Source organism: Panulirus ornatus, chromosome 2 (assembly GCF_036320965.1).
Source record: "Panulirus ornatus isolate Po-2019 chromosome 2, ASM3632096v1, whole genome shotgun sequence".
Lineage (NCBI taxonomy): Eukaryota > Metazoa > Arthropoda > Malacostraca > Decapoda > Palinuridae > Panulirus > Panulirus ornatus.
The window spans coordinates 69,997,487-70,020,592 of record NC_092225.1 but is presented as its reverse complement, the minus strand read 5'-3'; the positions used below and the strand labels follow the sequence as shown (position 1 = coordinate 70,020,592).

General features: G+C 39.0%; 2 protein-coding genes across 3 annotated transcripts in view; one reads left to right on the top strand and one right to left on the bottom strand.

Annotated features, from left to right (window-relative positions):
* LOC139757061 (DNA polymerase epsilon subunit 4-like) overlaps nucleotides 1–21,706 on the top strand; it is a 55,177-nt gene extending 33,471 nt beyond the window's left edge. The window contains exon 3 of the mRNA XM_071677106.1: nucleotides 20,894–21,706. The gene's annotated coding sequence lies outside the window, so the exon portion shown is untranslated. The remainder of the gene's footprint in view (nucleotides 1–20,893) is intronic.
* The window catches only part of LOC139757048 (tRNA (34-2'-O)-methyltransferase regulator WDR6), a 53,589-nt gene that overhangs the window by 17,209 nt on the left and 13,274 nt on the right, over nucleotides 1–23,106 (bottom strand). For both annotated transcript variants that reach the window (XM_071677076.1, XM_071677084.1), the window contains 6 exons: nucleotides 20,871–21,011; nucleotides 19,553–19,698; nucleotides 12,931–13,161; nucleotides 8,734–8,922; nucleotides 7,403–7,703; nucleotides 6,994–7,240 (listed from right to left, as the gene is read on the bottom strand). In XM_071677076.1, the coding sequence (XP_071533177.1) occupies nucleotides 6,994–7,240; nucleotides 7,403–7,703; nucleotides 8,734–8,922; nucleotides 12,931–13,161; nucleotides 19,553–19,698; nucleotides 20,871–21,011 (1,255 nt within the window). The remainder of the gene's footprint in view (nucleotides 1–6,993; nucleotides 7,241–7,402; nucleotides 7,704–8,733; nucleotides 8,923–12,930; nucleotides 13,162–19,552; nucleotides 19,699–20,870; nucleotides 21,012–23,106) is intronic.

The window sequence follows — 23,106 nt, the reverse complement described above, 5'->3', positions numbered from 1 at the left end:
TGTATGTGTCTGTGTGTGTATATATGTGTGTACATTGAGATGTATAGGTATGTATATTGTGCATGGGTGGACATGTATGTATATACATGTGTATGTGGGCGGGTTGGGCCATTCTTTCGTCTGTTTCCTTGCGCTACCTCGCTAATGCGGGAGACAGCAACAAAGCAAAATAAATAAATATAAATAAATAAATATATATATATATATATATATATGATTTTTCACTCTTGCAGGCACAGCCTTGTAACATATACCCACTACATTCAGTACCAACTCAGGGAAGTAAAAATCCTCCCCGTGCAGTCCCATCTCAACATGCTCACCACTCAATTCTGTACAACAGCATTAGACTCTCCCACTTAAGTCACTCTATAACAAACCACCACTAACTCCCAAGTAGAAATAAGAACCTTACCCCAACCCCAGCCTCACACCTTTTCTCACAACTCTCCCACTCCAGCAAGTATAACACTGAAACATATGCATGGAAATAACCTGACAAGCCCCAAACAACCGACCTTCTTACTCATCCTTAAGCTCCATCCCACCTGACATACACCCATCAGAAACCACACTCCCCAATTAATCATGAGTCACACTTTCCTGTGTAAGCTCTGGACCTCACCCATTACAACAATACTTCAAACATCATTTCAACATATCCCAAGACCTTTCATGCACCATGATGTAACTACCAAAAAGAAATCACAGGAGCACTTACTATTCAGTTGCCCTGCACTCTTTGCATATAGTCACAAGCCCAGCATAACATCACTTCATGACCTGTGGTCCTGACTGGTGAACTTGGTGCAATTCCTAAGTGCTACAGAATAGAAAGGACTTCTGGGGAAGTATGTACATATATATATATATATATATATATATATATATATATTATCCCTGGGAATAGGGGAGAAAGACTACTTCCCACATATTCCCTGCATGTCGTAGAAGGCGACTAAAAGGGGAGGGAGCGGGTGGCTGGAAATCCTCCCCTCTCGTTTTTTTTTAATTTTCCAAAAGAAGGAACAGAGAACGAGGCCAGGTGAGGATATTCTCTCAGAGGCCCAGTCCTCTGTTCTTAACGCTACCTTGCTAACGCGGGAAATGGCGAATAGTATGAAAGAAAGAAAAGATATATATATATATATATATATATATATATATATATATATTCTTTTTTTTTTTGCTTTGTCGCTGTCTCCCGCGTTTGCGAGGTAGCGCAAGGAAACAGACGAAAGAAATGGCCCAACCCACCCCCATACACATGTATATACATACGTCCACACACGCAAATATACATACCTACACAGCTTTCCATGGTTTACCCCAGACGCTTCACATGCCTTGATTCAATCCACTGACAGCACGTCAACCCCGGTATACCACATCGCTCCAATTCACTCTATTCCTTGCCCTCCTTTCACCCTCTTGCATGTTCAGGCCCCGATCACACAAAATCTTTTTCACTCCATCTTTCCACCTCCAATTTGGTCTCCCTCTTCTCCTCGTTCCCTCCACCTCCGACACATATATCCTCTTGGTCAATCTTTCCTCACTCATTCTCTCCATGTGCCCGAACCATTTCAAAACACCCTCTTCTGCTCTCTCAACCACGCTCTTTTTATTTCCACACATCTCTCTTACCCTTACGTTACTTACTCGATCAAACCACCTCACACCACACATTGTCCTCAAACATCTCATTTCCAGCACATCCATCCTCCTGCGCACAACTCTATCCTTAGCCCACGCCTCGCAACCATACAACATTGTTGGAACCACTATTCCTTCAAACATACCCATTTTTGCTTTCCGAGATAATGTTCTCGACTTCCACACATTCTTCAAGGCTCCCAGAATTTTCGCCCCCTCCCCCACCCTATGATCCACTTCCGCTTCCATGGTTCCATCCGCTGCCAGATCCACTCCCAGATATCTAAAACACTTCACTTCCTCCAGTTTTTCTCCATTCAAACTCACCTCCCAACTGACTTGACCCTCAACCCTACTGTACCTAATAACCTTGCTCTTATTCACATTTACTCTTAACTTTCTTCTTTCACACACTTTACCAAACTCAGTCACCAGCTTCTGCAGTTTCTCACATGAATCAGCCACCAGCGCTGTATCATCAGCGAACAACAACTGACTCACTTCCCAAGCTCTCTCATCCCAACAGACTTCATACTTGCCCCTCTTTCCAAAACTCTTGCATTTACCTCCCTAACAACCCCATCCATAAACAAATTAAACAACCATGGAGACATCACACACCCCTGCCGCAAACCTACATTCACTGAGAACCAATCACTTTCCTCTCTTCCTACACGTACACATGCCTTACATCCTCGATAAAAACTTTTCACTGCTTCTAACAACTTGCCTCCCACACCATATATTCTTAATACCTTCCACAGAGCATCTCTATCAACTCTATCATATGCCTTCTCCAGATCCATAAATGCTACATACAAATCCATTTGCTTTTCTAAGTATTTCTCACATACATTCTTCAAAGCAAACACCTGATCCACACATCCTCTACCACTTCTGAAACCACACTGCTCTTCCCCAATCTGATGCTCTGTACATGCCTTCACCCTCTCAATCAATACCCTCCCATATAATTTACCAGGAATACTCAACAAACTTATACCTCTGTAATTTGAGCACTCACTCTTATCCCCTTTGCCTTTGTACAATGGCACTATGCACGCATATCGCCAATCCTCAGGCACCTCACCATGAGTCATACATACATTAAATAACCTTACCAACCAGTCAACAATACAGTCACCCCCTTTTTTAATAAATTCCACTGCAATACCATCCAAACCTGCTGCCTTGCCGGCTTTCATCTTCTGCAAAGCTTTTACTACCTCTTCTCTGTTTACCAAATCATTTTCCCTAACCCTCTCACTTTGCACACCACCTCGACCAAAACACCCTATATCTGCCACTCTATCATGAAACACATTCAACAAACCATCAAAATACTCACTCCATCTCCTTCTCACATCACCACTACTTGTTATCACCTCCCCATTTGCGCCCTTCACTGAAGTTCCCATTTGCTCCCTTGTCTTACGCACTTTATTTACCTCCTTCCAGAACATCTTTTTTTTTTTTTTTTTCATACTATTCGCCATTTCCCGCATTAGTGAGGTAGCGTTAAGAACAGAGGACTGGGCCTTAGAGGGAATATCTTTTTATTCTCCCATCACTGATTCCCTAAATACATCCCATTCCTCCCCCACTCCCCTTACTTCCATTGTTCTCACCTTTTTCCATTCTGTATATATATATATATATATATATATATATATATATATATATATACAGTGATGTATAGTGATGGGTGATTTGAATGCAAAGGTGAGTAATGTGGCAGTTGAGGGAATAATTGGTATACATGGGGTGTTCAGTGTTGTAAATGGAAATGGTGAAGAGCTTGTAGATTTATGTGCTGAAAAAGGACTGATGATTGGGAATACCTGGTTTAAAAAGTGAGATATACATAAGTATACTTATGTAAGTAGGAGAGATGGCCAGAGAGCGTTATTGGATTACGTGTTAATTGACAGGCGTGCGAAAGAGAGACTTTTGGATGTTAATGTGCTGAGAGGTGCAACTGGAGGGATGTCTGATCATTATCTTGTGGAGGCTAAGGTGAAGATTTGTATGGGTTTTCAGAAAAGAGGAGTGAATGTTGGGGTGAAGAGGGTGGTGAGAGTAAGTGAGCTTGAGAAGGAGACCTGTGTGAGGAAGTACCAGGAGAGACTGAGTACAGAATGGGAAAAGGTGAGAACAATGGAAGTAAGGGGAGTGGGGGAGGAATGGGATGTATTTAGGGAATCAGTGATGGATTGCGCAAAAGATGCTTGTGGCATGAGAAGAGTGGGAGGTGGGTTGATTAGAAAGGGTAGTGAGTGGTGGGATGAAGAAGTAAGAGTATTAGTGAAAGAGAAGAGAGAGGCATTTGGACGATTTTTGCAGGGAAAAAATGCAATTGAGTGGGAGATGTATAAAAGAAAGAGACAGGAGGTCAAGAGAAAGGTGCAAGAGGTGAAAAAAAGGGCAAATGAGAGTTGGGGTGAGAGAGTATCATTAAATTTTAGGGAGAATAAAAAGATGTTCTGGAAGGAGGTAAATAAAGTGCGTAAGACAAGGGAGCAAATGGGAACTTCAGTGAAGGGCGCAAATGGGGAGGTGATAACAAGTAGTGGTGATGTGAGAAGGACATGGAGTGAGTATTTTGAAGGTTTGTTGAATGTGTTTGATGATAGAGTGGCAGATATAGGGTGTTTTGGTCGAGGTGGTGTGCAAAGTGAGAGGGTTAGGGAAAATGATTTGGTAAACAGAGAAGAGGTAGTGAAAGCTTTGCGGAAGATGAAAGCCGGCAAGGCAGCAGGTTTGGATGGTATTGCAGTGGAATTTATTAAAAAAGGGGGTGACTGTATTGTTGACTGGTTGGTAAGGTTATTTAATGTATGTATGACTCATGGTGAGGTGCCTGAGGATTGGCAGAATGCGTGCATAGTGCCATTGTACAAAGGCAAAGGGGATAAGAGTGAGTGCTCAAATTACAGAGGTATAAGTTTGTTGAGTATTCCTGGTAAATTATATGGGAGGGTATTGATTGAGAGGGTGAAGGCATGTACAGAGCATCAGATTGGGGAAGAGCAGTGTGGTTTCAGAAGTGGTAGAGGATGTGTGGATCAGGTGTTTGCTTTGAAGAATGTATGTGAGAAATACTTAGAAAAGCAAATGGATTTGTATGTAGCATTTATGGATCTGGAGAAGGCATATGATGGAGTTGATAGAGATGCTCTGTGGAAGGTATTAAGAATATATGGTGTGGGAGGAAAGTTGTTAGAAGCAGTGAAAAGTTTTTATCGAGGATGTAAGGCATGTGTACGTGTAGGAAGAGAGAAAAGTGATTGGTTCTCAGTGAATGTAGGTTTGCGGCAGGGGTGTGTGATGTCTCCATGGTTGTTTAATTTGTTTATGGATGGGGTTGTTAGGGAGGTAAATGCAAGAGTTTTGGAAAGAGGGGCAAGTATGAAGTCTGTTGGGGATGAGAGAGCTTGGGAAGTGAGTCAGTTGTTGTTCGCTGATGATACAGCGCTGGTGGCTGATTCATGTGAGAAACTGCAGAAGCTGGTGACTGAGTTTGGAAAAGTGTGTGGAAGAAGAAAGTTAAGAGTAAATGTGAATAAGAGCAAGGTTATTAGGTACAGTAGGGTTGAGGGTCAAGTCAATTGGGAGGTGAGTTTGAATGGAGAAAAACTGGAGGAAGTGAAGTGTTTTAGATATCTGGGAGTGGATCTGGCAGCGGATGGAACCATGGAAGCGGAAGTGGATCATAGGGTGGGGGAGGGGGTAAAAATCCTGGGGGCCTTGAAGAATGTGTGGAAGTCGAGAACATTATCTCGGAAAGCAAAAATGGGTATGTTTGAAGGAATAGTGGTTCCAACAATGTTGTATGGTTGCGAGGCGTGGGCTATGGATAGAGTTGTGCGCAGGAGGATGGATGTGCTGGAAATGAGATGCTTGAGGACAATGTGTGGTGTGAGGTGGTTTGATCGAGTGAGTAACGTAAGGGTAAGAGAGATGTGTGGAAATAAAAAGAGCGTGGTTGAGAGAGCAGAAGAGGGTGTTTTGAAGTGGTTTGGGCACATGGAGAGGATGAGTGAGGAAAGATTGACCAAGAGGATATATGTGTCGGAGGTGGAGGGAACAAGGAGAAGAGGGAGACCAAATTGGAGGTGGAAAGATGGAGTGAAAAAGATTTTGTGTGATCGGGGCCTGAACATGCAGGAGGGTGAAAGGAGGGCAAGGAATAGAGTGAATTGGAGCGATGTGGTATACCGGGGTTGACGTACTGTCAGTGGATTGAATCAAGGCATGTGAAGCGTCTGGGGTAAACCATGGAAAGCTGTGTAGGTATGTATATTTGCGTGTGTGGATGTATGTATATACATGTGTATGGGGGGGGGGTTGGGCCATTTCTTTCATCTGTTTCCTTGCGCTACCTCGCAAACGCGGGAGACAGCGACAAAGTATAATAAAAAATATAATAATATATATATATATATATATATATATATATATATATATATATATATATATATATATATATATACGTTGAGATGTATAGGTACGTATATGTGTGTGTGTGGACGTGTATGTATATACATGTGTATGTGGGTGGGTTGGGCCATTCTTTCGTCTGTTTCCTTGCGCTACCTCGCTAACACGGGAGACAGTGACAAAGTATAATAATAATAATAAAAAAAGAAATTGATAAAGGCTCTGCAGGTGTTTACACAACTAATACTTATGTGTAAAAAGGTTACAGGAAAGGGGAAAGATGAATGAAGGAGGAGAAATCCATAGCTTAGCTGTTCAAGGGTAGGAGGTATCATAACGGTCAATACTTATGTGACTGGTCTCCATACACAAACTGTGGGAAGAAGCAGCCAGATCCTTATGTGACTAGTCTCCATACACAAACTGTGGGAAGCAGCAACAAGACTTAGGTGCACATCTTGTGGGCAGGGACACATGAAGACAGTTCACAAGAACAGAGGCCAAAGTAATAACTGTATAGTGGAGAGAGAGAGCAGCAACCTCATGGTGTAAATAGTGAAATGATTGAAGAGAATGGATGATAGGAAAATTAATGATTCTAAGTTGAAAATTTTTTTTCCGAACAACTCTCTCTTTCTGCTAACATCTTTGCCAAGATTTGATCTACACATTTTGTACTTTTCCTAAACCCTTCAGCTACCTTCTCTAAGATTTAAAAATGTTCCAAACAATTCTCTATTTTTTGCTAGCATCTTTCCCATTAAGATTTGATCGACACATTTTATACTTTTCCCAAACCCTTCTGCTCTTTATTCATCCTTAATTTTTTTTTCCCTCAGTAAAATTTCTATAGGAAAATGATTATATAAAGATGAAAAATTAAATACTATCATTTACCTTAAAAGCCCATCAGAAGATGCTAGAGCCACTACAGCTTGAGTTTTAGTGACCCAGAAGGCAGCTGCATCCATGTAACGTGTCTCAGGATCAAAGGTCGGTTCCTGACTCTTCCAAGTTTTGCTAGAACCAGTGCGTAGCATGTGTGAAGTAACTTCTCTACATATTACATCTGTGTTTTGTAGTCTACAGGTATTTTCATCCAAACAGTCTTTCAATTTATCATTTACTGAGACTTCTAGTTTATCTGAAGAAGAGATCTTTGCCTGAATATTTTGCTGCTAATTACTGCCTCACTTTGATATCCATCAAAATCAATTTCATACTTTCAAAATATGGTTACCCACTGTGTCACCTGAACTGAACAATGAAGCTTCTAAACTCAAATATTTAGGATTAATGGCCAAACCTGAACATTCTCTGTGAGTGGACTTCCAAACTTTGACCTGTGCACGCCCACCAGCAGAAACTATCCATACTGTAGGGTCTTCTCCATCAAGGTCAACTCTTTTTCCTCCATCTTCTACCACGCACAATGCTTTAATGCTGGATATGTGACTACGACTAACATTAAGAATCCTACGGTTTTCAATTCCCCAGACAGAATGAAGTCGTAGAGTTGTGTCCTCTCCCCCAGTAACGAATACTGTCTTACAACCATCCTGGAAGAGTATCTGTAGACACATAGTCTCATGTGTGTTCACTGCTGTCTGAAAAGACAAACAATATCAGATTAATTGTGAAAACAATATCAGATTAATTGTGATAAACAACGTACCTAATACATACGCTATACATGAACACCTACTTTGAAGCACAAGGAGGCACTGAACACCTACTTTGAAGCACAAGCAGGCACTGAACACCTACTTAGAAGCACAAGGAGGCACCGTCTCTGTAAGGATTGTTACTTACCTGGTAACAATTTTGTTACCTTTTGTGGATTTTTTAGTTCCTGTCTTGTTTATTTATGTATTTTTCATTCTGCTAATTACCTTTTTCTGTTATTTGGGGAGCTTATCATCTACATTCATAGTAACACTGAATCTGTTGTCAGTAACAATTTTGATTGGTCAAACCCTCATCTTTGCTACAATCAAAATCTGTCATTAAAGATAAGAATTTTGAACATGTTCCTCAAGCTCAGTGAGTTCATACCCTTCTCTTCATATGACCGATTGGTTACTCAACAGAGGTAATTAGTACTTCTTTCTGAAAAAAGTATTTCAATGTGCAACAAATGAACAACAGTCACACATCCAGTTTGTAGTGTACTGAAATCAGAGGCTACCATCCATTGCAAAGCCATAAATATCACTCAATGATTTACTTTAATTGCATCATACATCCTGGTTCAGCCCATGAGCAGCATGTTGGCCCCCATATACTGAATCATTCCAATACCTTATCCAACATGTACATACCTGAATGTTCAAGCCCCAATGTCCAAAAGCCTCCTTACTCTATCCATCCATCTCCTTGTCTACCCCTCTCCCTTGCTCCCTCTACACCCAACACATAAGCCCCCTGTCAGTTTCTCACTACACATCCACTTCATATGCAGACACCATTTCAGCACACTTCATGCTCTAACATTATGATTTTTACTGTACTGTTGATCATCATACATTTTACAATAGTTACTTCAACCTGTCTCCATTCTCAAATTTAAATCTTCATTATACTAAAGCTTGAAATCAAAAGTTAAATAAACTGAACTCTTACAAATTTTGTACAAACCTTAATCAGAGGCATGAGTTTATCCCTGAGTGTTGTGCGGAAGGTATAAGGAATGCCATCTTTCAAAAATAGGCAGATTAGTTCATTTTCTGCCTCAGAAACACAGAGGTCCCATGATCGATGGCCTCCTCCACATTCTACTTCCACTACAGCTCGCTCTTCCACCAAACTCCACATTCTGAGCTTCACCTACAAAAAAATATTGCATTCACACCAAAATCATCAAAACCAAAGATATTTCTTAATATCGTACATGCACTTGGAGATGTGAACTCTTACACAACCAGTTACAGTTGTTCGTTCAGAAATTCACCTAACACAAAATATCTCATAGTTCTATATATCTTATGATAAAATCTTTGTGATAATTACTAAACATACAAAATAACGAAAAGAATTCACATATTCTTAGATTACCACTTATGAGTTAGTAGAAAGTAAATATCACTGCTGAAAGTAGAATTTTGCAAGTAGAGTTTCATCCATGACTAGAGAAATATCAAATATGACATCCAATTTTGCATCACATATGACTCATTCTAGAGATAAAGTATAAAAAATCTGAACTCCTTAGGACCAAGTAACGTTTGAAATTTGGATTCTTTTTTAGTCTTAGAAATATAGGATACATAATATAACCTTAACACAGCATCTTGTATCCCTAAAACATGTTCTAAATGTAATATGCTTGTATAAGATGTATATATGTACTTTTTTTTTTTTTTTTTTGCTTTGTCGCTGTCTCCCACGTTTGCGAGGTAGTGCAAGGAAACAGACGAAAGAAATGGCCCAACCCACCCCCATACACAATGTATATACATACACGTCCACACACGCAAATATACATACCTATACATCTCAACGTACACATATATATACACACACAGACACATACATATATACCCATGCACGCAATTCACACTGTCTGCCTTTATTCATTCCCATTGCCACCTGGCCACACATGGAATACCATCCCCCTCCCCCCTCATGTGTGCGAGGTAGCACTAGGAAAAGACAACAAAGGCCCCATTCGTTCACACTCAGTCTCTAGCTGTCATGCAATAATGCCCGAAACAACAGCTCCCTTTCCACATCCAGGCCCCACACAACTTTCCATGGTTTACCCCAGACGCATCACATGCCCTGATTCAGTCCACTGACAGCACGTCAACCCCAGTATACCACATCGATCCAATTCACTCTATTCCTTGCCCTCCTTTCACCCTCCTGCATGTTCAGGCCCCAATCACACAAAATCTTTTTCACTCCATCTTTCCACCTCCAATTTGGTCTCCCACTTCTCGTTCCCTCCACCTCCGACAAATATATCCTCTTGGTCAATCTTTCCTCACTCATTCTCTCCATGTGCCCAAACCATTTCAAAACACCCTCTTATGCTCTCTCAACCACGCTCTTTTTATTTCCACACATCTCTCTTACCCTTACATTACTTACTTGATCAAACCACCTCACACCACACATTGTCCTCAAACATCTCATTTCCAGCACATTCACTCTCCTGCCCACAACTCTATCCATGGCCCACGCCTCGCAACCATACAACATTGTTGGAACCACTATTCCTTCAAACATACCCATTTTAGCTTTCCGAGATAATGTTCTCGACTTCCACACATTCTTCAAGGCTCCCAGGATTTTTGTTTGGTAAACAGAGAAGAGGTAGTAAAAGCTTTGCGGAAGATGAAAGCCGGCAAGGCAGCAGGTTTGGATGGTATTGCAGTGGAATTTATTAAAAAAGGGGGTGACTGTATTGTTGACTGGTTGGTAAGGTTATTTAATGTATGTATGACTCATGGTGAGGTGCCTGAGGATTGGCGGAATGCGTGCATAGTGCCATTGTACAAAGGCAAAGGGGATAAGAGTGAGTGCTCAAATTACAGAGGTATAAGTTTGTTGGGTATTCCTGGTAAATTATATGGGAGGGTATTGATTGAGAGGGTGAAGGCATGTACAGAGCATCAGATTGGGGAAGAGCAGTGTGGTTTCAGAAGTGGTAGAGGATGTGTGGATCAGGTATTTGCTTTGACGAATGTATGTGAGAAATACTTAGAAAAGCAAATGGATTTGTATGTAGCATTTATGGATCTGGAGAAGGCATATGATAGAGTTGATAGAGATGCTCTGTGGAAGGTATTAAGAATATATGGTGTGGGAGGCAAGTTGTTAGAAGCAGTGAAAAGTTTTTATCGAGGATGTAAGGCATGTGTACGTGTAGGAAGAGAGGAAAGTGATTGGTTCTCAGTGAATGTAGGTTTGCGGCAGGGGTGGGTGATGTCTCCATGGTTGTTTAATTTGTTTATGGATGGGGTTGTTAGGGAGGTGAATGCAAGAGTTGTGGAAAGAGGGGCAAGTATGAAGTCTGTTGTGGATGAGAGAGCTTGGGAAGTGAGTCAGTTGTTGTTCGCTGATGATACAGTGCTGGTGGCTGATTCATGTGAGAAACTGCAGAAGCTGGTGACTGAGTTTGGGAAAGTGTGTGAAAGAAGAAAGTTAAGAGTAAATGTGAATAAGAGCAAGGTTATTATGTACAGTAGGGTTGAGGGTCAAGTCAATTGGGAGGTAAGTTTGAATGGAGAAAAACTGGAGGAAGTAAAGTGTTTTAGATATCTGGGAGTGGATCTGGCAGCGGATGGAACCATGGAAGCAGAAGTGAATCATAGGGTATATATGTACTATATATAAAAAAAAAAATACAAAAACATTCCTTCCATATTTCCACTCCTAAAAAGTAGCATGTAGACTAAGGTAGAAGTTTTCCATTACATTAGTATGACTAACTAAGAAAAAACAATTTGCTTTGGTTAGGTTAAATTAGTTTTGGTTTAGTTGTTACATTATTTTTTTTCTGTGCACATATTTATATACTAAATGTCCAGATAGGATTGGTGGGGAATGGATTTTCCTTTGGGGGTGATGTCTGGGGGGAAAATTATCCACGAACTAGCTAGACTTAAAATTCTTGACTAAAAAGGAGTTTGCTTTTGTTTTTAACACAAATGATTCCTATCCTACCATGGACCTTGCCAACTCTCTCAAAGAGAGCCATCCTTTTGTAATTTCTATAATCAACTGTATTCCATTTCATTATATGTGATGGATAAATTACTCTTTGTCCAGTCATCTGAAACAACTAATTTTCCAGGAATCTACATACCTTCCAGAGTCCACTACACAGCATTTCATTATCTCAATCACCACTCTACCAATAAGTCAGCTTTACCTTTCCTTTAGAACTGTATTACTCCTTTTATTCCTTCTATGTTATGTCTTCCTCTCTGCCATATCTCTTCCTCTCCCTACTTACCTCTAATCCTGCTGCACCAACAGATGTGTCTCCTTCAACATCATTTCCAATTGATGAAAATAAAAGTGAATCAGACCAGTTTGCAAGAATGCTAGTGTATACTTTGTATGAGTTAGGGATAATACTTTAGAAAAAAATGACAACAAATTATTGTGAAAGAGATGAGTCACCTTGAAAAAACACTGACGATGTTCAAGTGTGCAGGCATTAATCTTGTGTGTTCTTTCCTTACTTCTGTTTCTCTAAAAATGTAGGGGTGAGCTTTTACATCTCCCGTATCGAAGAGGAAATTTCCACACAATCCTCAACTTTGATTGGGAGCTCTTCTAAATCATATATTTTGAGATAGTGCTGGTGAAATATGGTAGATGACATCTTTGTGATCCATTTTCTGGTCTTGATTTTACTTGAAAGAGTTTTTGGGAAGGGAGGCCTAAACTGTTTACATGGGCAGAAAGAGAATATGAGCTGCTATTCTTTGAGGTTTATGCATCTATAAATGTAACAAATGCTAGATGCAACCAACTGCTTTTACACTGCAAATGTGGTCTATCAGCATCTGAATTTATTCAGCTGCTCAGATGATTGGCATCCAGAAAAACAATGGAAACAAAAGTGGCAAAACTAAGAGAATACATGTCATATATGAACCTTTTTCTGTGTTCTGTAGCAAGGCCTGTGAACTATTAAGCACATTTCAAAACTGATTTCTACATCTATTTCAACACCTATTTCTTTTCTATCTTATTCTCTTTGTGAATCTTACTTTAAGAATATTCTTACCTGAAGATGAAAGATAATCACTAGATTTGGATGACTGATATATGGATGAATTTCAAAAAGTAAAGCTAAAGAGAACATAAGACACTTACATCATGAAAGCAAACAGCCATGGGTTGTTCATATAAGAAAATCAGTTTTGCCACCCAATTCACACTGCTGACCCTTGAGATTGTAATGACCTGGATGTGCCCATCCTGCACAGTTAAGCACCTTACACATCCATCTCGCCCAGTGCTATATATGAAATCATTGTAAATGGTCAAGCTTGTCACACCATTTCTCCCATGAATGCTGCGAAGAGTGTGCTGGGCCTCAGGTACCTACAAGAATAATGTTAATAATCATTATATGAATAGTGGTCAGGGTTACCACAAACAATTTTGAAAAGCGACCATCCAAGAAACATCTCTGCAAAGTTCATTTTAGTGTGGCTCACTGGTTTTAGAAAAGACTTTTCTGCAAAGTTTTGACAAAATATACCTAAACTGCATTAGCAAAACTACAAGTTCAACAGAAAAAAAAGTTTTTTAAATAATCTTACATAAGTCATCACATTAACTCATTATCCTCATAGGTAATTATATAACTCATAATCCTTAGCTACAGTTGAAATCTGAAATAATTCTGCATCGAAACTAACAGCACCCATCTTTGATAGAGGTCAGGGTCATTGCATAAAATGTTGAAAAGGGATCACCAAAGAACCATCCCTCACATGTTTATTTAAAACTGGCCCATTGGTTTCAGAGGAGAGTTTCATAAAAATCATTGACAAGAAAGGCTTAATTTGCATTACAAGCAAAACTACTCATTTCAGGAAACATTCACATGTTAAATACTCATAGTTATGTAGTTACAGTTCAAACTCATGAAAATTCTAACTCAAAACAGATATCATGATTACTAATAGTAACAGCTGCCAATTTGGATGGTGGTCAGGGTAACCAAACTTAATTTTGAAAATGGACCATCTGTGAAATACCCATGACTGGTTCAAACTGGCCTAAAGGTTTCACCAGGGATTGAAAAGTGAAAAGGGATAGAACAGACACTAAATATTTTCAATAACAACATTAATTTTGAATGGTGAGTGGGGACGTTTTGAAAGGAACTACATTAGGACAATCCCTACCCACTCTGGTTCAAATTGGCTCAGTTGTTTCAGAAAAGAAGACTAAAATGTGAAAGTTCACAGATGGATTATAACTAATTCTAGTAACAGAAACCATCTTTGATGTTGTTCAGGGTCACTGGATACATCTCGGAAAAGGTAACAGACAGACATTGGTTATCTTTAGGAACAGTAGCTATCTTGTATGGATGATGTGATTACCAGGCACATTTTGAAGAATGACCACCCAGCCAAGTTCTCTTCAAATCAGCCCAGTAGTTTTCAAGAACAAAACAAATGTAAAAAGTTAACAGATGGATGATGACTGTCTTCAGTAATAGCAGCCATCTGATCTAGGTCACTGAAGACAACTTTGTAAAAGGGACAACCCAAGGACTATCCCGGCCCAGTATGGTTTAAATTGGACAGTACTTTACAGGGATATTGAAATCTGAAAAGCTGACTGAGAGATGCTGGTTACAGTTAGTAACAGCAGCAACCTTGTATGGTGGTCATGGTCACATGAAGCATTTTTGAGAGATCAAACAAGGACTATTTCTGCAAAGTTTGGTTCAAACTGGCCCAGTAATTTCTGAACAGAAGATTGAAATGTGGAAAGTTTGATGATGGATGATGACTATCTTATGTGGCAACTGGGGTAAATGAACAAAATGTAGTAAAGGGACAACTCAAGAACAATCACTGACAAGTTGGATTCCAAATGGTCTTGTAGTTTCACAGGAGAAGACTAAATTGTGAAAAGTCAATGAATGGATGATGCAAATTTATAGTATCAGTGGCCATTTTCCTTTTATGTAAGCTGAGACAGCACAGGCAACTGAATGCCATAATCAAGACCACCTCATAAAAACTACAAATATTTATTATGCTTAATCGCCATCTCCCCTGTTTGTGAGGTAGCACAAGGAAACAGACGAATGAATGGCCTAACCCACCCACATACACATGTATATACATAAATGCCCATACACACAAATATACATATATACATAGAAATTTCAATGTATATATATATATATATATATATATATATATCTTTCTTTCTTTCATACTATTCGCCATTTCCCGCATTAGCGAGGTAGCGTTAAGAACAGAGGACTGGGCCTTTTAGGGAATATCCTCACCAGGCCCCCTTCTCTGTTCCTTCTTTTGGAAAATAAAAAAGAAAAAAAAATTGAGAGGGGAGGATTTCCAGCCCCCCGCTCCCTTCCCTTTTAGTCGCCTTCTACGACACGCAGGGAATACGTGGGAAGTATTCTTTCTCCCCTATCCCCAGGGATATATATATATATATATATATATATATATATATATATATATATATATATATATATATATATATATATATATATATGTATATATATATATATATATATATATATATATATATATATATATATATATATATATATACACACAGACATACATGTATACACATGCACATATTCATACTTGCTGCCTTCATCCATTCCCGTTGCCACCTGCCACAATTGAAATAGCAACCCCCACCCACCCCCCGGCACAAGGTAGCGCTAGGACACATTTGTTCACACTCAGTCTATCTGTCATGAATAATGTATTGAAACCACAGCTCCCTATCCACATCCAGGCCCCACAAACCTTACCATGGTTCACCCCAGACATTTCACATGCCCTGGTTCAATCCACTGATAGCACGTCAAGCCGGTATACCACATCGTTCCAATTTACTCTATTCCTTGCACACCTCTCATCCTCCTGTATGTTCAGGTCCCGATCGCTCAAAATCTTTTTCATTCCATTCTTCCACCTCCAATTTGGTCTCCTGCTTCTTGTTCCCTCCACCTCTCTGTCAATCTTTCCTCACTCATTCTCTTCATATGTCCAAACCATTTCAACCCACCCTCTTCTGCTCTCTCAACCACACTTTTTCTTATTTCCACACATCTCTCTTACCCTTTCATTACTTACTCAATCAAACCACCCCACACCACATATTATCCTCAAACATTTCATTTCCAACACATCCACCCTCCTCCATACAACCCTATCTATAATCCATGCCTTGCAACCATATAACACTGTTGGAACATACCCATTTTTGCTCTCTGAGATCTTGTTCTCTCCTTCCACACATTCTTCATTGTTCCCAAAAGTTTCACCCCCTCCCCCACCCTGTGACTCACTTCCGCTTCCATGGCTCCATTCGCTAGTAATTCCACTCCCAAATATCTAGAACACTTCACTTCCTCCAATTTTTCTCCATTCACACTTATATCCCAATTAACATGTCCATTAACTTTCTCTTTTCACACAATTTTCCAAACTCAGTCCCCAACTTTTGCAGTTTCTCACTCGAATCAGTCACTAGAGCTGTATCATCAGCGAACTACAACTGACTCACTTCCCAGGCCCTCTCATCTCCAATAGACTGCACACTCACCCCTCTCTCCAAAACCCTTGCATTTATGTCCCTAACCATCCCATCCATAAACAAATTAAACAACCATGGGGACATCACACACCCCTGCTACAGACTGACATTCACTGGGAACTAATCAATCTCCTCTCTTCCTATTCGTACACATGTCTTACATCCTTAGTAAAAATTTTTCACTACTTCTTGCAACTCACCTCCCACACTATACACCCTTAAGCCCTTCCACAACACTTTCCGTGGTTTACCCCAGAGGCTTCACCTGCCCTGGTTCAATCCCGGAAATGAAGAGAAGCAGGAGACCAAATTGGAGGTGGATGGATGGAGTGAAAAAGATTTTGAGCCTGAACATACAGGAGGGTGAAAGGCGTGCAAGGAATAGTGAATTGGGATGATGTGGTATACTGGGGTCAATGGATATATATATATATATATATATATATATTTCTTTCTTTCAAACTATTCGCCATTTCCCGCATTAGCAAGGTAGTGTTAAGAACAGAGGACTGGGCCTCTGAGGGAATATCCTCACCTGGCCCCCTTCTCTGTTCCTTTTTTTTTTTTTTTCTTCAATTTTCCAAAATATATATATATATATATATATATATATATATATATATATATATATATATATATATATATATCTTTCTTTCTTTTAAACTATTCGCCATTTCCCGCATTAGCGAGGTAGGGTTAAGAACAGAGGACTGGGCCTTTTTTGGAATATCCTCACCTGGCCCCCTCTGTTCCTTCTTTTAGAAAATTAAAAAAAAAACGAGAGGGGAGGATTTCCAGCCCCCCGCTCCCTCCTCTTTTAGTTGCCTTCTACGACACGCAGGGAATACGTGGGAAGTATTCTTAATCCCCTATATATATATATATATATATATATATATATATATATATATATATATATATATATATATATATATATATATATATATGGTTTGTGGCAGGGGTGTGTGATGTCTCCATGGTTGTTTAATTTGTTTATGGATGGAGTTGTTAGGGAGGTGAATGCAAGAGTTTTGGAAAGAGGGGCAAGTATGAAGTCTGTTGGGGATGAGAGAGCTTGGGAAGTGAGTCAGTTGTTGTTCGCTGATGATACAGCGCTGGTGGCTGATTCATGTGAGAAACTGCAGAAGCTGGTGACTGAGTTTGGTAAAGTGTGTGAAAGAAGAAAGTTAAGAGTAAATGTGAATAAGAGCAAGGTAATTAGGTACAGTAGGGTTGAGGGTCAAGTCAATTGGGAGGTAAGTTTGAATGGAGAAAAACTGGAGGAAGTAAAGTGTTTTAGATATCTGGGAGTGGATCTGGCAGCGGATGGAACCATGGAAGCGGAAGTGGATCATAGGGTGGGGGAGGGGGCGAAAATTCTAGGAGCCTTGAAGAATGTGTGGAAGTCGAGAACATTATCTCGGAAAGCAAAAATGGGTATGTTTGAAGGAATAGTGGTTCCAACAATGTTGTATGGTTGCGAGGCGTGGGCTAAGGATAGAGTTGTGCGCAGGAGGATGGATGTGCTGGAAATGAGATGTTTGAGGACAATGTGTGGTGTGAGGTGGTTTGATCGAGTAAGTAACGTAAGGGTAAGAGAGATGTGTGGAAATAAAAAGAGCGTGGTTGAGAGAGCAGAAGAGGGTGTTTTGAAATGGTTTGGGCACATGGAGAGAATGAGTGAGGAAAGATTGACCAAGAGGATATATGTGTCGGAGGTGGAGGGAACGAGGAGAAGTGGGAGACCAAATTGGAGGTGGAAAGATGGAGTGAAAAAGATTTTGTGTGATCGGGGCCTGAACATGCAGGAGGGTGAAAGGAGGGCAAGGAATAGAGTGAATTGGATCGATGTGGTATACCGGGATTTGACGTGCTGTGCTGTCAGTGGATTGAATCAGGGCGTGTGAAGCGTCTGGGGTAAACCATGGAAAGCTGAGTAGGTATGTATATTTGCGTGTGTGGACGTGTATGTATATACATGTGTATGGGGGTGGGTTGGGCCATTTCTTTCGTCTGTTTCCTTGCGCTACCTCGCAAACGCGGGAGACAGCGACAAAGCAAAAAAAAAAAAAAAAAATATAGAGTGTTAATGGGATGGCCTTTATTAGGGCCTCAGCTGCCCACGTTATCTCAGCTAACATAAAAAAAATGTAAATATACTTATGTGTATGTACATGTATATGCATGTATGTATACATGTGTGTATATAAGTGGATGGGTTTTTCTTCATCTCTTTCCTGGCACTACCTCGCTGATGCTGGAAACAGCGATCAAGTATAATCAAATAAAATGTAATGAAATAATGAATATATATCCCAACATAGCCACGTACCCAATTCACTGACCAGCACCTAGGGGAGGATTTGCAATTATGCAGGATCAACCCCAGGTGGCCTGTGAATGCTTCACAGTCAGAATGACAGTAGGAGTCATTGGATCCAAATTTAAAAAGAAACAACCTATGGACCATCCCTGCCAAGCTTGGCTCTAAATGATCCTGAAGTTTCAGAAAAGATCAAACTGAAATCTAATGGACAGACAACTAAGACAAGAGATGATAGGGATCAAATGATGACAAAAATTACATGGATTTTTACCAAGTGAAATTATCACAAGTGTGTTGAGCTCACTTGGCTTTAGATTTCTAAAATACGACTAATTTGCATCGAGATAAGGTCAAAAACACGTATTTCATAGAAAATTAGCAATATACTCAGAGTGCTGGTACAACATGAAAAAAAAAAAAAACTGCCTGTGACCAGGGTATTGCTGGAATTCTACTTTCCCGAGTTTCTGAGAGTATTTAAAAAGTATTTGCAAAACCTCGGCTGTTCAACATGGTGGACTGGCTGAGACTATCTTACCAACATAAAAGTATGCTTTTCTTGTAATGAGTATACGCACACTGTTGTAAAGCAGGTACACTGAAGAAGAATATCAAATATAAGGACTAAAATGAAAAAAAAAAGACAAAATTTTCTGGATTTCTGATGTTTGGATTTTTGTTTTACTCTAAGCAATCTTCCCTACATAATTTCAACATGTAAACAATCATATATCTTACAAGATTTCAGGGTAACATGCTAAACACTTGCTAGGGGATTCTGTAACCTAGTTAAAAGGGAACAGGGAAACAAGAGGGATATTTTGAAAAAATTAAACTAACCTCCTGGGAATACAAATGAAGACTGCCGGCCCGATCTCCACATATAAGATTCTGAATACCATTTTTGGATTCTGTACATACACAGGCAGCAGACACCCACCGCTGCTTACAAGGAGGTAGGATGTGATTACACTTCTTCAGTGCCCCTATAAATAAGAATTTCTTATCAGTCTGTTGCTTATGAATTCAATAAAGAGACTACCAAGATGGGTAAATTAAATGGAAAAGAACTTACAGTTTAACAATTGTCTGTACCCAATGTTTAGGAAGATTTTCTAATACTAACCAATGTAAAGAATGAGAAGAATAATAAGAAATGTGTCAATCCATTCTTACAATCAATATAAACCTCTATCAGATAAGCTGTCTTGTGTTTTCTACATAAAGTGGTAAGAATTCTAACTAATGGCAGATGACTAGCTGTCATATTCTAAGTTTGAACTCTCAACTTACAGATTTCTAACTTTATTCTCAGTTTAGTAAAATTCTTAAATTAGAACTTATGGAACTCTTTGAAGACAATAACCATTACTGGCACCCTTATGAACATAAAATTTAATGCAAAAAAATTCTGTTTTTAAAATCAAACTATATATACAAAAAGTTAGAACTGAAAACATTTATAAAGAATTATGAAAATTCATTTAATAGTGATAAGCAGCTTTTAAACCTATCAAAATGATTGGTCAGTAACTCAGATGTCTGTACATTCAATCACTGCTATTTGAATACATAATATAATTTCAGAAAATGGCAGCAATAATTGTAACAAGAAGCTCGTAAAAATTTTCATTATCAGTCTGGCATTGTCCCTTTTATGAGAGGGGTCAAAAACGGGGCCAGAGGAGGGATGTTCGATCAATGATTGATTGGTCAATACAACAAAGACAGATTGCTCTGGCCTAGACGCCATTTTCTGTAGCTTACTCAAAAATCATTTCTATACAAGCTTCAACATTCACTAAGATGGAATTTCAGGACCAATTCTCTCATCAAATACATGGAAAATTGACCGGTAAGATCAAAGTGGTTTGTTACAGGTGCATTCCCTCTCCTCCTATATATCATGTCTCTTTCTAAATTTGCCAAATATTTGGCTTTAAGCCTTTGAAAAACAAGGTTTTAAACTAAGACTAGCACAGGATTTGTAACTCCTCAATGGAGTCTAAGGGATGGAAGAGTCCTGACCCATAAATTCCCAGGAATATATTTCATGTTTATGAAATAGACTGCAAAGGGGAGAAAAAGGATAAATAGCACTTTTTCATATATACACAATAATCTACAACAAACAATTAACTCTATAATTAATCCATACCTGATTCTTCACTAATCTTCCAGGTAGACATGACACCTGCAGCCCCACAGACAAAGATGTAATCTGGAGCCAGCCATATCAGAGCAAAAACCTTCCCTTCACAAACTTTCACCTTTAGAAGGATTTTCAAGCTGCCAGCATCTGTTAGTTAAAGTTAACTGATGTCTACTGAGGAATATACTAATTACAAGAAAACACCAAAAATTACATTCTGTATATGACATCCTAGTTACAATTAAGAAAACCACTTACTTTGTACAGAGAAATATCAAATTACATGTGCATATTCATCAATTCTATCTTAATATCATGGGTATAAGTAGAAAGGTGTTCCATACAGCATGTGTTGCTTGCAATGCAGCGTAGGTGTTGGACCAGAGTGAGAAATGGATGGATATACAGTTTTGAAAATTTTAAAAACATCTGTTAAAATTTCAAGGCCAAAAATGAAGTTCTCTTCCAAGTTATGAGCCAGGTTAACCTTTCAATAAGTGGTATAAAAATAATTCATACTAGCTAGAATCATGGGACTCATGCCTTATAATTCTTTGGATGCTTAAAAATACTCGTATAACTCATTGTGGCTAAAGGTTGAGTTCTCTTCCAAGTTATGAGGTAGGTTAAGTTCCAGGTTAAACCTTTCCATGATGTATAACTCATGAAAACTCTAAATTAGTCATGAGTTTTCCACCACTTAATTCTTTAGACGATGTAAACATCCGTAAAAATATTTTATAACCAAAGGATGGATTCTCTTCAAGTCAGAGGTAAACTTTTATAACAGGAGGCAAAACTCTGGCAAAATCTATAGTCATGACTTTTATACCATTCAATGCTACTAATGTAGGAAAATAGCTGCGTTGTTTCATAAGTATCTGATTTACAAGTTTTTAATTTGTGACCAAGTTGTCAATGGATAACATGTTATTTTAAACAATAGATAATGGTTAGAAAGACAGACAAATGACTGGTGGACATATGTTCACTGATGATGAGGGACAGAGCAAATCCTATTAGTCTGTCCTATCTAGCAGGTAACATAGAAATTAGTATTAGTAACTGATCAGCTTTCATGGTTAAAAAATGCTTACATTAAAACTGTCCAAAGTCAACTTTACAGTCTGATTGGTAACATGTTAAGCAATGTACTCTGAAGTTAAACCCTTAAACTGAAGAGAAAAGTCTAAATACTTGCAAATTTTCTCCTAATCTTAAAACTGACACTTTCTCATGCTTGACACAAAGTATTAAAGTTGTGCCAGGAGTGTGGATACTATGACCTGCTGACCATATATACATTTGAGAAATGTTTTAATTATTTTCATCTAACATTTTTCAAAATGCAAAAAACATCAATGGTTCAAATAGCTTGCTTGATGTACACTACAATCTCTAGAGTACACGTTACATGGGGAATTCTACTGAATTCAACTGCCCCTAAACTAATCTCAGTTAAACTCTACATATACACAGAAACAGTGGAGAATACATATCATGAGAACCCTTTTCAAGCTGGGTGAGGGAAACAAGCAGGTTGCTTAAGGCTCAATGGTGGGATTGTTACAATCTCTAATATAAATGAATGACTTGCTAGATGAAATCCAATCATACATAACAATTGTTGCCACTGATGCCAAAACTATGAGAGGAGCACAAAGTCTCCTCAGATATATGCTACTCCACAGTGATTATGTTCCTCTAGAATCCTGAGTATAAGTCTATAACTCTTTAATATTTTTATTTAGTTAGAGGTGGAATCAGAAAACTGAAGTGCTGTGAAGCAGAAAAGAGAAGCGTATGGTGGGTATTTGAAGAAAATGAGTGCACGCATGTGACTAGTAGAAATGAAAATAATTTTTTCACGAAGAGAAAAGTATGAAGCAGAAAAAGAGGGTGAATTAAAAAAGAGAAACATGGATTACCCATCTACAAATACTTATGATGAGATTTTACCATTAGGTAGGGACAGCATATACTGTTACTATACAGACTGCTTGCTTAATAATACAACTGTTCTTTACTGCCACACACACTGTATAGCTGTCAATCTCGTGTTTATCTCCATTCATCAGCCTTTTGGTTCACAGTGAGCATAAGTTTCCTTTGTCATTTGTGAGGCTGCTAGTCTTAGTTCAGATAGTTTGCAATCAACGCAATAACAACATAGTCCCTTAGTGTAATACGTATCATCATCTACAAGTAAACTCCCCCAAAAAGTATCTGCCCCTTTTCTCAT